Genomic DNA, 13604 nt, shown 5'->3' with positions numbered 1-13604 from the left:
GCATATATACTTGCACAATCGATGGAGGTATGATAGGTTGGCTTTCTGAGTTGCTCTCTGTATTGTTAAATGGCCCCACCGTTTCAAGCATGGTGGCTTGGTAATTGTGTCAATCAAGTAGGAATTATCATCTCCATTACATAGGTATTATAGAAGCTAGACAGAGATATCAAAGACATCACACAAGTCTACACTTGGGATCCAAGTGGAGCATTTACATGGATGGTTACATGTCAAGGAGTTGTGAGAAGTGATTTGTCGCATTCTAGTCTCAATGAAGAAATGTATGTTTTTGAGCTTCCACTACCTCACGATATCAAAAGAATGTGCAGTTGCATTGAGGTACTTAGTTGGGTAGCGAGCATCTCCTTTTATAATAGCAATGCATGGCAGGTTATCCCAATTTTGTGAACTCTTGCAATATTTTGGAAGTCAAATATCTAGGTGTTTGGTGTTTGGTTTCCTATTGAATTGTTTTTCAACTCCAGGGTTAGATATGTTTACACCAATGTAGCGCAACGGTCGGACAGAGTATCATCTTTGACAAACATTTGGGATCTAGGCATTTGGTTCTCGCTTATAGATGTGAATTGCTTGGGGGCAAGCAATTTTAGTGAAGGGAGGACTGTCATGTCCCTTTTTCTAGCCAGAGAGTTTTGTGGCGCCATTAGCCTATTTTGCCTTGGTTCCATGGGAAAACCAGGTTTTATATAAGATCAGAGCAGTTTTAGGCCTAGCCAATTTCAATTGGGAACTAATCAGGGTTGCTTCAATAACAATTACTATTTTTAGTAAATTAGCAAGCTCAACATTCTTGGCATTACAAGGTTGGACTAGGAGCATCATGCCTATCATCCTTACAACTTAATAAATTATACACCAAAGAAAATAAGATGGAATTACTGACATTGCAGCTTGCTCTTATAGTGACCAAAATTTAAGAACAATCTACGCATAGAAAGGGCAAAATGCCCTTTGTTAGTCATATTCCTATGACAGATAGCACATTCATCATTTGGAATACATAATGGACAAAAAACTCTAAATGGAAAATGCAATGACCATCTTTTCTGTGGAAAAATCCATGATTTTCTGAAGGTACATTCCAGGTTTCAAATTCTCAGTCTGCATTCACCCAAATACATCCATGGACATGCCTAGACCAATCCATCCTGCACAGGCAAGACTCAAAATGTACAAACAATGAATAAACCTTTTATCTGTATGTAACGCAAATTGAACCAAAAAGCAAGGCTGCAAGGAAGGGAGCATTCCAATGAGGTGCCTAATTTTTATGTAAAATGCACCAAGTACCCTCTTTTCCAACCACACAGGTATGCTTTTGAACAAAATACTAAATTTTCTTTCAAAAAACAACTCATTTTGAGAAATCATGTTAAATAGTAAGTATTCTAAAGTTATGAGTATTATGACATATACCTTCAAGTACCTAAGTTGGCCTTTCATGCGAGATAACTCTGTCAAAGCAACAAATTTCTCCCCAGTTAATTGTACACACGTAGGTACAATGTCTGCTTCACATAGTGTTCCCAAGGTACCAACTTCCTCTCCAGGATGTATCAAACGCAAGCGTGAAATTGCCATCTTAAGTTCATCATGGGCACGCATCACTTGAGCTTGTGCCACTGACAACAACCTTGCTGACGTGAACTCTTTCCTCATAGCCTGAAATACATCAAGCATTTGTTTAAAATATGAATCGATATGAAACAACTAATAATGCTATGTGTCTAAGAAGCATTACAAATACTATTTACAAAGATAAATTTATAGTTCATCCCCTTCCAAAATTATAAATTTTGGTATAATTTTGGTTAACAAATCAAACATGTTGGATAATGCAAATACTTGAGCAACTGGTGTTCTTTATATTGAAGTAACATTTCAACGATCAAGTATGTAAGGAGATACAAAACATTCAGAAAAAATAATTGTCGCAATAGTGAAATCAGTCAATATCAGTGAAGCTCAACTGACGTTATACTATCTTGTTGAGAATTTTGCCATGAACTATGATGTGAGATCTGCCAACAAATCACTGCTACATGCAACACAGTTCCTCTCATCTATTGATATGCCCCCTAAGCCTCCAACCAAATTCATCTTGAGCATTTTGAGTCTCCTGTAATAATTTTTCTAAGAAATTCCACATGCAAGATGGATTCCAAGGTCTAAGTATCCATCATATAAATTACTTTTCATGTTATAACTTACTGCATTCAAGAAAATTCAGATTTTTATAGCATTTCAACCATTTGCAAACACATTTTCCATAAGTACAGGAAACAATGTTCCGCCATTTACATTTTGCAATGCTCAAATGTAACAGAATTATTGTTTACTGGTTACACCCATCTCATGTATGCCCATGATTATACAGTCTTTTAAATTTTAATTCTTCTGCAGAAAACTATTCCAGCAAGCTTTAGATAAAAATTAAAATCATAGTACTAAGACTTGGTGAGTGTTCCTGAGACCTCATGGACAAGAGTCTGAATCAAGCATGGCAGGTCCATACTCTCAACTCACAGGCCCAGCCTACTCTGTGGAGAAAACTAAAAATCAACTTTGAAATATTAAAAAAGGAAAAGAACAATTATTTTCCTTTTATTTAAATTTCTAAGTTTTTCCACTATCTGAGTCTGATTGAACTAGGTTGCCAATCCTGATCCTGGTTCAGGTTTGGATTCAGGTTTGCATTCGCTGGTTCAGTTCAATGGTACATTCAGAAAAAGAATTTGGGGTTGGGTTCATCCATATAAAAACATATTAGAGTAACATTTATAAATTTTTATTATTAAATATAAAGAAAAAACCGCGTATATTGTTCATACCACCTGCATTTACCAGATCAATTTCTAATTGCATACCGAGTCCTTTTAGGAGAACATATCTGCAATACCTATCATAGTGCCATTCAATACAAAATACCAATAAGAGACTACTCAGAAACAATAAACAGTTTGATCAGAACCATGCTGTCCAGAACATAGGACCATCCGCTCATTTCAGTCTTTTACCATCTTCAGTTATGACATTATATGGATTTGACATCCAGGCTTCCCATAGAAGTGGAGGTGCCACTGGAGGAGCACAAGCAACATGTACTGGAGGGTTAACCACTGTAGGTCTAGGAGCATCATCAGTTGTATGACATTGTTGTGGCTCTGCAGCGTGAAATGGTTTGATTACTGGTTCTGCATAGGCATCCTTGGACTGTTTGTCCTTGTCTTTCCTTTCTCTTGATTGCTTGAGAAGCTGATTAAGTGTGATGTCAAAGTCATCATCATCCCTCATCTTAGTTGAGAATTCATTGAATACTTCTTCTCTGTTGAAAACTGCAGTACAATCATTGAGTACTTTCAAAAACTTGTGTTTATTTGCTTTCAGGATACTTTGACACTTAAGCAAATTATGAATATGATATATGAAGTATTTTTTTCAAAAATTTTATTGGCAATCATGTATTTATGAGCATCATACTTAACTACTTATTAATATTATTATGTTTTTGGAGTTTTGAACCAATGAGGGCAGGCAGGCGGGTGGAGAGATAGATAGATATACATATATATGCAAAACCAAAATCCAAGCAAAAAAATTTGCAGAACCTGCATACCCAAACCTGTATAAGAACCTGGATTGGTAATTTAGTTAAATAGTCTAGACTGTATACTTCTATTTATTTAAATATTTTAAAAATGTCATTCATCTTCCTCTCTATCGGTTCAATTTGGATACAGACTACAAAAAACAAATTATTGTTTATCTTTTTTATATTTTTGCAAAGTGTAAAGTTAAAATAAAATAGATGAGTGTTTACTTGACATTTTCATTACCTTTTTAATAACTTACACCACTTCAACGTTTATTTTGTTTTTGGCAGGCCCATTAGGATTCTCCCCATCTTTGTCTTCAGGTTTATTTCATTCTCTTAATTAGAAATATAGTATTTTAGTCATTTTTCAATAACTGTCTTTCCTTTCTTTTAAATTATGTTTCATGTATATATTGACAAGATGTTTGAGAGCGGTTTCAAATCTCTAGAAATTATAATGTCAATTCTAGGTTTTAGAAGAACCTATAATTTTCAGACTAAGTCAACTTCAGTAATCCTCAAGCTCCTGTCAATATTTTCTCACTCTCTGTATCTCCCTTGAATTTTAGACCTTTCTCTCTCCTTACCCTTCTTCTTCTATCCTCTCTACCTTTCTCTATTTCAGTCTATCCTCTCTTACCCCAAGATCTAGACCTATCTTTCTACCTCTCTCTCTTACCCAAGACCCCTATGAGTGGTGCTAGCCTCAGCCTTGTTTTGGTGTTGCCCCAACCCCCATCAACATATAAGTCCAAGCAAGCAATAGGCCAATGATGAATCATGATCATAAAATCTACAAAGCACATATTCCTTGTTACAAATCTTTGCATCTTCGTAGTCAAAGCCACAATCAAGGATTATCTTGTCATTGAGCTTGAGACTAAGACACAAGTAAATATCATACCTGCCAAATGATCTAGGACTCAGAAGCACACATAGGATAACTGGGGTGCCAAATGATAAAGGTTCCTCTGAAGAAATAGACTCCTGACTTTCGCTATGATATTTGTTTGGGACTTTTGATGCCATGGATTTCATATTCCATGAGTTTTGTAGACATTTGACACTCTTTATATATGTTACTTTTTTCACCTAAAATTTCTTTATACTTATCTGATCGATGCATTCTTCTGTATCTGTTCAAAGTAGCTTCTAATGGATAAAATTATCATGTCTTAAGGTTTATTTGGTTAAGGGTGCATGATGTTAATGTTGTAGCTTTAGTCTGATTGAATTGACCAAAAGATAATCCTTCTATGGCTATTGCTTAGTTGTCAATTAGAAAAACCCTCATATATCTACTTATATAGATAGATATGTTATATATTAATGTTAATATTAGCTAATTGATGGTTAATTTATAAACCATAGAGACATGTCTCTCTACACATATTTATATACATACTTAATCTGCATTTGCAAAGATCCTTTGTTCAACATGGTATCAGAGCGTAGGCTGCAAAAGTAGAAAAGAGAAATCAATCAGAACAATTTTCCAAAAGTTCAAAAGCAATTATTAGATGGCTCATTTGTCATATTCAAGATCAGTATAGAGAAATAATCTCATTCACATTTGTCTCTCCTTAGAATATAAGAAATGATTTCCATTAATGACATGGCAATGGAGGGTGTCAAAATTTGAAATGATTGAAAATTGCATTACAATTGATTGACCACTTCCACATATAATTTCAATGCTTAAACAGGTGGAGGCGAGGCTATTTAAATAGTGCCTCGATAATACACAGGCTTTGCGAAATGCCACAGATAGGTCTTGGCACGATGTCGGTCTGCCAAAATTATAGAAGTCACACACCAATGATAAACTCATCTCACAGACCTTGATGAATAACACCATTCAAAAGCAGAGATATTTCCATCGACGGTGGGCTGAGACATGTGAAAAAATTTAAAGAAAATACAAAATGGATTCAGGTTTTAATATAATCACAACCACGGATGATAGGGGATAGAAGAACAAGTCAGAGGCTCAGATCCAGTCTATATGCTGGCTCAGTGCAGACATGACAAAAGTTCACCAGACTGCATTGAGTGCATCAGGGCCATAAAGAAGCAAATTCAAAATTGTTCCAATGTATCCAGAGGAAGATAAATTTATGAGGGTTGTTTTCTGTGCTATGAAAGCAAAAAAAAAAAGTTTATGCACAGAGAACTGTTGATGGAAATTCATAGCTATACGGCAACCAAAGTATTGAAAGGGATGCCGATTCATTTTCTATTGCAAGTAAAGTTTGTTGGGTGATCTGTGCACAACTCTGAAGACAACTGGTTTCTTTATAGCGTACACTCAAAAGGATGGGGCAAATAGAAAAATATATGGGCTTGTCTGGTGTTTGAAATCTGTGAGTAAGGAAGGGTGTAGGAATTGCCTAAGAATAGTGCAGAGAAATATAGGGAATTGTTTATGGCAGATGGACGGACGAGCTGTGGACACTGGCTGTTCTCTGCATCATGCAAAATACTATTTCTTTTCACTCAATGCCACCTCTGATCTTGCACAGTTTTCCTCTACAGAGAGTAAAGTTTGGCATAAAGTGTGGATAATTATTGGGGTTGTGGGAGGCGTCATTCTCATCATTGTTTTGATCTCACTCCTTTTTATTGCAGATCAGACTTTGTTCTTTTTTGAACCCATGTTTTCACATTGATACTTTCATCGGGTAAATTCAATATTCAACAAGTGCCCACCAAGCCATCTATGATAGTGACAGCTTGTGAGTATACAAAATAAATTCAATAACATCAATATAAGATCGTGTATCATTATAACGTGATGATTGACTTTATCTATATTGGAAACGGATCTTACTGTATCACAGAGAACAATAAGTGCAGTTTCAATATTTGAGCAATAATATCTTTGACTATGCATACATGTCATGAGAATAGTCGTTGTAGGATTTTAGCCATTGCGGAAATATTATTTCAAATGATATTGTTGTCTTGGGAGGTGATTTACATGGGGCCTATTTCATTTTACTGAGCAGAAATTATAAGAGATGCTTACTGTTTTGACACTAAGATACAAGGTGCAAACTTCTCAATACTCACCAGTGATATTCATATTAAAAGAGTTGAACCAAACTACAGCTACGACAAATTATTAATACTCAATGATTAGCTGAAGAAAATATTTCTACTACCAGGAAAGGAATTTAGAGATTCAGGTTTGGTAAAGGAGTTAGTGTCTATGGTATATGAAACCATCGTGACTGAGCAAGATGACACTAAACCATCACCACTGAGCATACTTAAGATTATTCCGTGATATCTTAAGATATAAGAGTTTTAGCGGTAATCATTTTTATTTTCAGTTTGTTGTCAAAACTAATTGTGTGTCTTATCTCTCCAATGGCTTCCTAATAGTTTGTGAGAAAAATTACAATTATGGAGAAGCATAGTTGTTACTGAGATTGATTGATTTACAGTCAACAAATATCTAGCAAGGTAGTGTAAAGTACTCAAAACCATAATGTAAAAGTGAACTTACAGTAAACAAAAGAAGAATTAATCTGTGGCAGTATAATCGAGCACACCAGAAAATAACATGGTATGGCAGTGATTGGCAACAACATAAGAGTAGAGACCATGATAGAACTCTTAAATTTTGGAGTCAGTTTGTACACTTGGGTTGTATGTTCGTATATATCCGGAACAGATTGAACTAATGATAGCAGTTCCAGATTTTATAGGAGGAATTCCAACACACAGCATATACCACAAATGTATACCTGATTTTTGGATCCTTGTCAAAACAATTCCTGCAGGAACAAATGGTAACAGAGTAGTACAATGAAGATTGCAAAAAACTTTTGAGGTTGATGGGGATTCCTGTGATTGATGCTCCTTCTGAAGCCGAGGCAGAGTGTGCATCATTATGTAAATGTGGCAGCTTCTGCGACAAAAGGAGGTTCTAATGGATCACGAGTAATTGATTGTCAGGGACAGATCATTGCATTAAACGCTGGAAGCAAATCATCAAGTCCGTCTGCATTTTCCTTCCATTGGACAGAGTGATAAAATACTGGATCAACATCCAAGCCATAAGGGTATCAGTATTTGGCATTGAAGTATTTCTCAATGTAGCATACACATCATGATAAGTCCTTTATGGAGAAAACATTTTAAAGCTTAAGGGCATTGTCAAGATACCAAGCTACATGTGGCTTAGCTGTTCAACTATAAAAGATAATTAGCATTTTCCATACTCAGTATCTTTTAGCTAATACATCTTGGTCTCTTCATATGTGATCTTGCAATTTTGTTTAGACTCCACAAAATTGATGTGGAAAGGATGGAAATATCACAATTCAGGTTTCAAGTGTGGACATGACAATCGAGTTGGAAATTCAGTTAAACAGATTCAGCATTTAAGAAAGCATCCCATTCAGCAGTTTGAAGATGTTCAGATGTCTTTTATATGCTGAGAGAGTTATGTTAATAGTTTGAGAGTAAGCAACAAACCACTGTTAAAAAAAAAAGTGGGAATCAATCAAGGAACTGGACCTGGCTTTATACCCGTTGACATAATACCAGGGCCAAATGATCCTGTAGTCGTTTCTCTGCCACAGTATTTGCTGAAAGTCTGTCAGATTCTGTCTCATAATCTTCAGTTTTAAAAGATGGAATCATAGATTGTCCAAGCAAGAGAAACTATCAGCCTTGGGGCTTCTTTATGTCCGTTCAGGAGCTAACCCAGTTGTTCTAATAGGGGAATAGATAAGACATTGCGAGGGCTTCTTGAGAGCATGAACCTTTTTTGAATCATGTTGCAGCAATCCAGATTTTCATTCATTTAGTTTCTACACCTGTAAGCCAAAGGAGAAACCCAGATCCAAAGGATTCAGAATGCTGAGATGTAGTTGATACATGGGATTCTATGATTGTTCGACCAAGGGCATGAAGGAATGCAAAGCAAAAGGTGCAGGATTGAGCGGGCTGAATGAACATATTCATTGTGCAATGCAAAAAAGTAAATGTAATGCAAATCAGATGAATGCTCCTAAGGATACTTTTGGACCGAAGAAGAAACTATGATTTACTGCATAATATAGACTCAGAGCATGAGAGTAATCTGCATAGGCGTATGAACAATACAAAGTAGAAGCAAAATGGTACTCTTGTTCGCAATTCCAGAATACTGAATGATCATAGTTTCTGACATTGATTCGTAATTGGATTCTTGTCGAAACTTTTCGAGTATAAGCGATGAAATGTAGATGCCACTGCACAGCGGAGTATTTGGTGCCCAGATCACTTATTAAGGAGTTATTATTTGTAATTGGTATCTCACGATTTGTGTGTTTGATTGCAGGTACGGGATGTGTATCGGGCACGATGAGAGGGCACGATAATTCTTGATGCTGGTTCGAATTGCTTGCTTCAGGTCATGACCACGGCAGTTTGTGTTCAGAAATCTATGCTCAAAATGAAGATTGCGATAGGAGAAGTAGGCCATTCGGCGTATGACCGATTGCGCAGAAGGCATTTATGGGATTGAAAAGAAATCATATCAAATGTTATAAGCCCGGAGAGAGATGCAAATGACGGCTAAAGGTCAACTCATGTTCCAAATTAATTAAACGTTGTAATGTTACAACCACTGGTTACAATTACAAGAATTAAGCATCGGTTAGTTTTATTTATGAAGAGGTGCAATGCTTGGAAAGCAACCAATGCCCTTCAGACATTTATAAATATATGTAAAGTAGAACCAAGGAGGATACGATATTCATATTCATTCTTATTTTTAAAACAAAAATTCTATCCTATGTCTTATGATATGTTATATCTTCTCATCGGCAATGGAGTGACCTGTTGAACCAAGCTTGTGGATGGTGGATTTTTGAGTCAATCTCATTTGGTCCTGATAAATTTGCTGTGGATAGATCATCCTTAAGGAGTGTCTCTACTTATAATTTTTTCGCCATAATCTGTAAGTGCATTTATTTCTATTTGCATTAGAGTTTAACTTATTATTAAATTGTGTCCTTTGTAAGTGTCTTTTATTTATTTTTTATAAATATTTTAATATTTGGATAAGTGGATTGGATCATTATAGCATTTTAAATTTGATAAACGTAAATATTGTGAAATATTTTATTGTTTCCATATTTATGTCTAATTTGTAAGTGCATTTTAGACTAATTTAAAATTGCATTTAAATAATTGATCCATCGCATCTAAGTATTAAATTTGTTTATAGTTCGAATATATTAGACTTTATAAAGTCGTATGTTTCAACTGATAATCTTGACTCTATTGCCCATCTAATTAAGCACTGGTCTTTTGCTCTTAATTCATAATCGATATGCTGGCAACTGTTTAATTTCTTGCCTTTGAGAAATTAATATATTCATCTGTTGCATTAATCTATATTTATACTTATTTTACTTCAATCATTTACTTTTGCTCTCAGTTAAGCAATTGCAAGTTTAAAGTTTTTCTATATTTCTTGCCATTTGGAAAACGTTTATTGTATCCGCATTCTAATTGATCTGTTTTAAGCATCTTGGATTTAAGTATTTCGTCCAGGATTAGGTACACTCGCCTCGGTCGTGCAGAGCCGAAAGTGCAAGGAACTCAGACCGTGTTGTTAAGTTCCGTCAAGTTGGCCTTAACCAGTTGAATATCCCAGCATCAAGCAGGCAAGGCTCGTAGGATTCCAATCTGCGGTTTTGGGAACCAACAAACTAGATATTCTATTTTGGTGTAGACGAAATTGATAGAATATATTGAAGAAGTGGTGTTTTCCACAAAATTATCAAGTGCTTGTTTTTCCCATGAAAAGTTTTATGCATGAGTTACTTCTCAGTGCGATGTGATTCTACTTGCCCATTGCCAGGTGCTATGGTAAAATTGTATGTTGCAAAAGACCCGAATATGTTTTTTTGGGTATAATTCCAAGGACATACTGTGAAAATATTTGGAATATTAATCATCGAGATATAATATTTGGAGTGCCTGGCTTTTACAACTAAGTGCAATTTTCTAACTATCCGTCTTCCTCTACAGTTGGAGTTACTTTTATAGAGTATAAAAATGTCTGAGATATGAATGAGGTGAACATTTATTATCTTGAATGAATTGAAGCTAATGTGGGCCAATATGTAAAACGACACTGTGATTAAGTTGCAACAAGGTAACCTGGAAACATGGCTGAAACCAAAATTTAGCATGGCACTTTTACCACAAGAACTCAGACTAGATATGTAAATTGGAGAAAATCATAATGACAAGGAGGTGATTGTCTCTCACTGGATTTGATAGTGACTAAAAACTCTATAAATAATGAAATAAGTGGGAATTTTACATTGTGGTGGGGAATAAATACCAATGTTACATTCCCATTTGAACCATACTTAGAGTAAGATGTCAGAGTAGAGACACTATATCAAAGTTCCAATTTGAACCATCCTTAGAGGGGACATGATTTAAAAGGAGGTGTTTCTCAAACAATCTGAGAGTGTGTTTACTTCACAAATAAAGTCTTTTAGAAACCTTCATAATGACAGAGGGGAGCATAAACGATGTACTCAAATTGTTTGAAAAATGCTTATATGGAGGCATTTTCTGATTTGATGCATTGGAGAAACTTATATCAAAGATTTTGATATACAGATAAGTATTTAATATTCTTGAGTGTTACATTTATCTACTCACTTTAGCCTCTCTTACTTATATTTCTATATGCACTATAAGCTTTGCCTTGATTTTTTTCTATCTTCAAGGGTGTTCTTGTAGGAAAAGAAGAATTAGACATAAGTCATGCTAGCAAATATTGTCCTAGACTCAATCCTATGACACTAACTCCAAAATGGTTTTTGATCTAGAACTCAATAGTCCTATGTTGATCATGCTAGATTAAAAAGAGGCTATTAGAGCAAGATACTTCTATGATTGGGATTATGGGTATCCTTCTATACCAAGAGGGAGTAGATAGAAGATATGCTTTAGTAAACTTTTAATGATCTTGGTCATATTTGATTCAAAGAGAGTCTGACAATTCATCAGAGGCAACCTTGGACAGGGAGGTCAGAGGATTGTTATCAGATTCAAAAGCAGTCTAACAATTTATCACAGGCGTCCTTGAACGAAGAGTGAAGAAGTCAAAACTTGATCTTTTTGAGGGAGCAACTAGAGGACTTGACTTCCCTAGGATCTTTGTTCAGGGAGAGAATTTTGAAGTATAATCCCTTGTTAATGAGTTCTTCCCTATGAAGGAGAAGTTCGAGGTGAAATTTCTTGCAATGCATTCTTCTCTGTGAGATAAAATGTTTGAGGTGAAAACCCTTGTTCCACTCTCTACGAGCAGCTATGGTGGATCTACCCTCTAACATGGTTCATGGTGGATATCATGTGAGTTATTACATAATTCTATTGGAAAACATCATGAGAGGTGAAAATCTTTCATTGATGTTTGTGTTGTGAGGTTGCTACTATAAGGTGATAATCTTAACAATGGCTTGACCTGTTATCATGATGAAGACTACATTAATTTGTTTTCCCAGAATGTGTCAGAGTTCATGATAAAGAATGTATCATGATAGACTACATTAAGTTGATGTCCCAGAATGTGCCGAAGATCATGATACTTGTCATGATGGACTACATTAAATTGTTGTCTTTGAGATTATGGTTCTTATCTAATAGACTACATTCAGTTGGTGTCCTGGAGTATGTCGGAGATCAGATAACACATATCGTTCTAGGATATTACATTAACTTACTGAGATTATGATTGTTATACGATAGAGTTCATTCAGTTGTTGTCCCGGAGAGTGTCAGAGATGAGAGATCAGATAACACATATCCTTCTAGGATATTGCATTATGTTGGTGAGATTATGATTATTATATAATAGACTACATTCAATTGCTATCCTCGAGTGTGTCAGAGATCAAATAAAACATATCCTTTCTAGGATATTACATATTCTTCTGGTAGGCATCATGAACATGATGCCAGTGCACATACCAAGAGAACAGAAGTATGACGAATATCATATGATTGATATTTCTTGTTGAATCATACTTCGGATGATATTGAAAGGGAACATCTAATTTGATGGATATATGTCGATTTCCATAAATATGCCATTCCAAAAATATCAGATTGCGATGATATCTCTATATACTTGAGAGCATAATGTGTTTTATAATAATCCTCCCCAGCTAAGGAGTGTTCATGGTGTAGCTTTAGTCAGATTGAATTGACCTAGAGATAATCCTTCTATGGTTAATTGTTAATCATCAATTAGAAAAACCCTCATATATCTACTTATATATATTATATATATTATAGATATGTTATATATTAATGTTAATATATTATCTAATCAATCATTAATTTATAAACCATAGAGACATGACTCTTCATGAGACATGTCTCTGCTACACATTTTTATATACATTCAATATCTGCATTTGACACACAGAAATAATGGCAGTGTTACTACATTTGCAGACCTACCTTCAACATATGAGACAAATTTTCAGTCCTAAAGAATCTTTTCATTTCTTGGAGTTTTCAATTTGCCAAGTCTTTGCAGAGTTTGGGTGCAAAGTCTGAGTCTGAGCCAAAAATCAGCTTGCCACATTTGAGCAGAGTCCGACTCTTGTAACACTGGTCAACACAAACCAAAAAAGTTTGCACACACCATGATGGAATGTACTGTGAGTTGATCTTGAATCTAACAGAGTACGAACTGGACTTGAATCTAGGCATGGCAAGGGGCAAATGTGCAATACAAAGTTTGAGCATCATGGAATAAATGTACCTTATAATGCTCATAGACAAATGAAATGTGCATAATATAATTCTTGGGCATATCTGAACAATCAAACTTCTAGCTTACCACAGGAAAAACTTCTAGCTTACCACAGGAGACAGTGAATACTATTTTCTTGATGCTTTGCAGAATCGAAAGATGTCCATCACAGAACATTTTAAGGAAGACAAAAGG

General features: G+C 35.3%; 1 protein-coding gene across 1 annotated transcript in view; it reads right to left on the bottom strand.

Moving 5' to 3' along the window:
• Positions 1-13604, bottom strand: part of LOC149548244 (RING-finger, DEAD-like helicase, PHD and SNF2 domain-containing protein) — a 280879-nt gene that overhangs the window by 80547 nt on the left and 186728 nt on the right. Inside the window, exon 14 of the mRNA XM_089792294.1 lies at positions 1441-1686. Within this exon, the coding sequence (XP_089648420.1) occupies positions 1441-1686 (246 nt within the window). The remainder of the gene's footprint in view (positions 1-1440; positions 1687-13604) is intronic.

This window comes from Cupressus sempervirens, chromosome 7, assembly GCF_028749045.1.
Source record: "Cupressus sempervirens isolate cs-2001-9-10 chromosome 7, ASM2874904v1, whole genome shotgun sequence".
Taxonomy (NCBI): domain Eukaryota; kingdom Viridiplantae; phylum Streptophyta; class Pinopsida; order Cupressales; family Cupressaceae; genus Cupressus; species Cupressus sempervirens.
The sequence above is the reverse complement of the archived record's forward strand: the minus strand, read 5'-3'. Positions and strand labels throughout refer to the sequence as shown.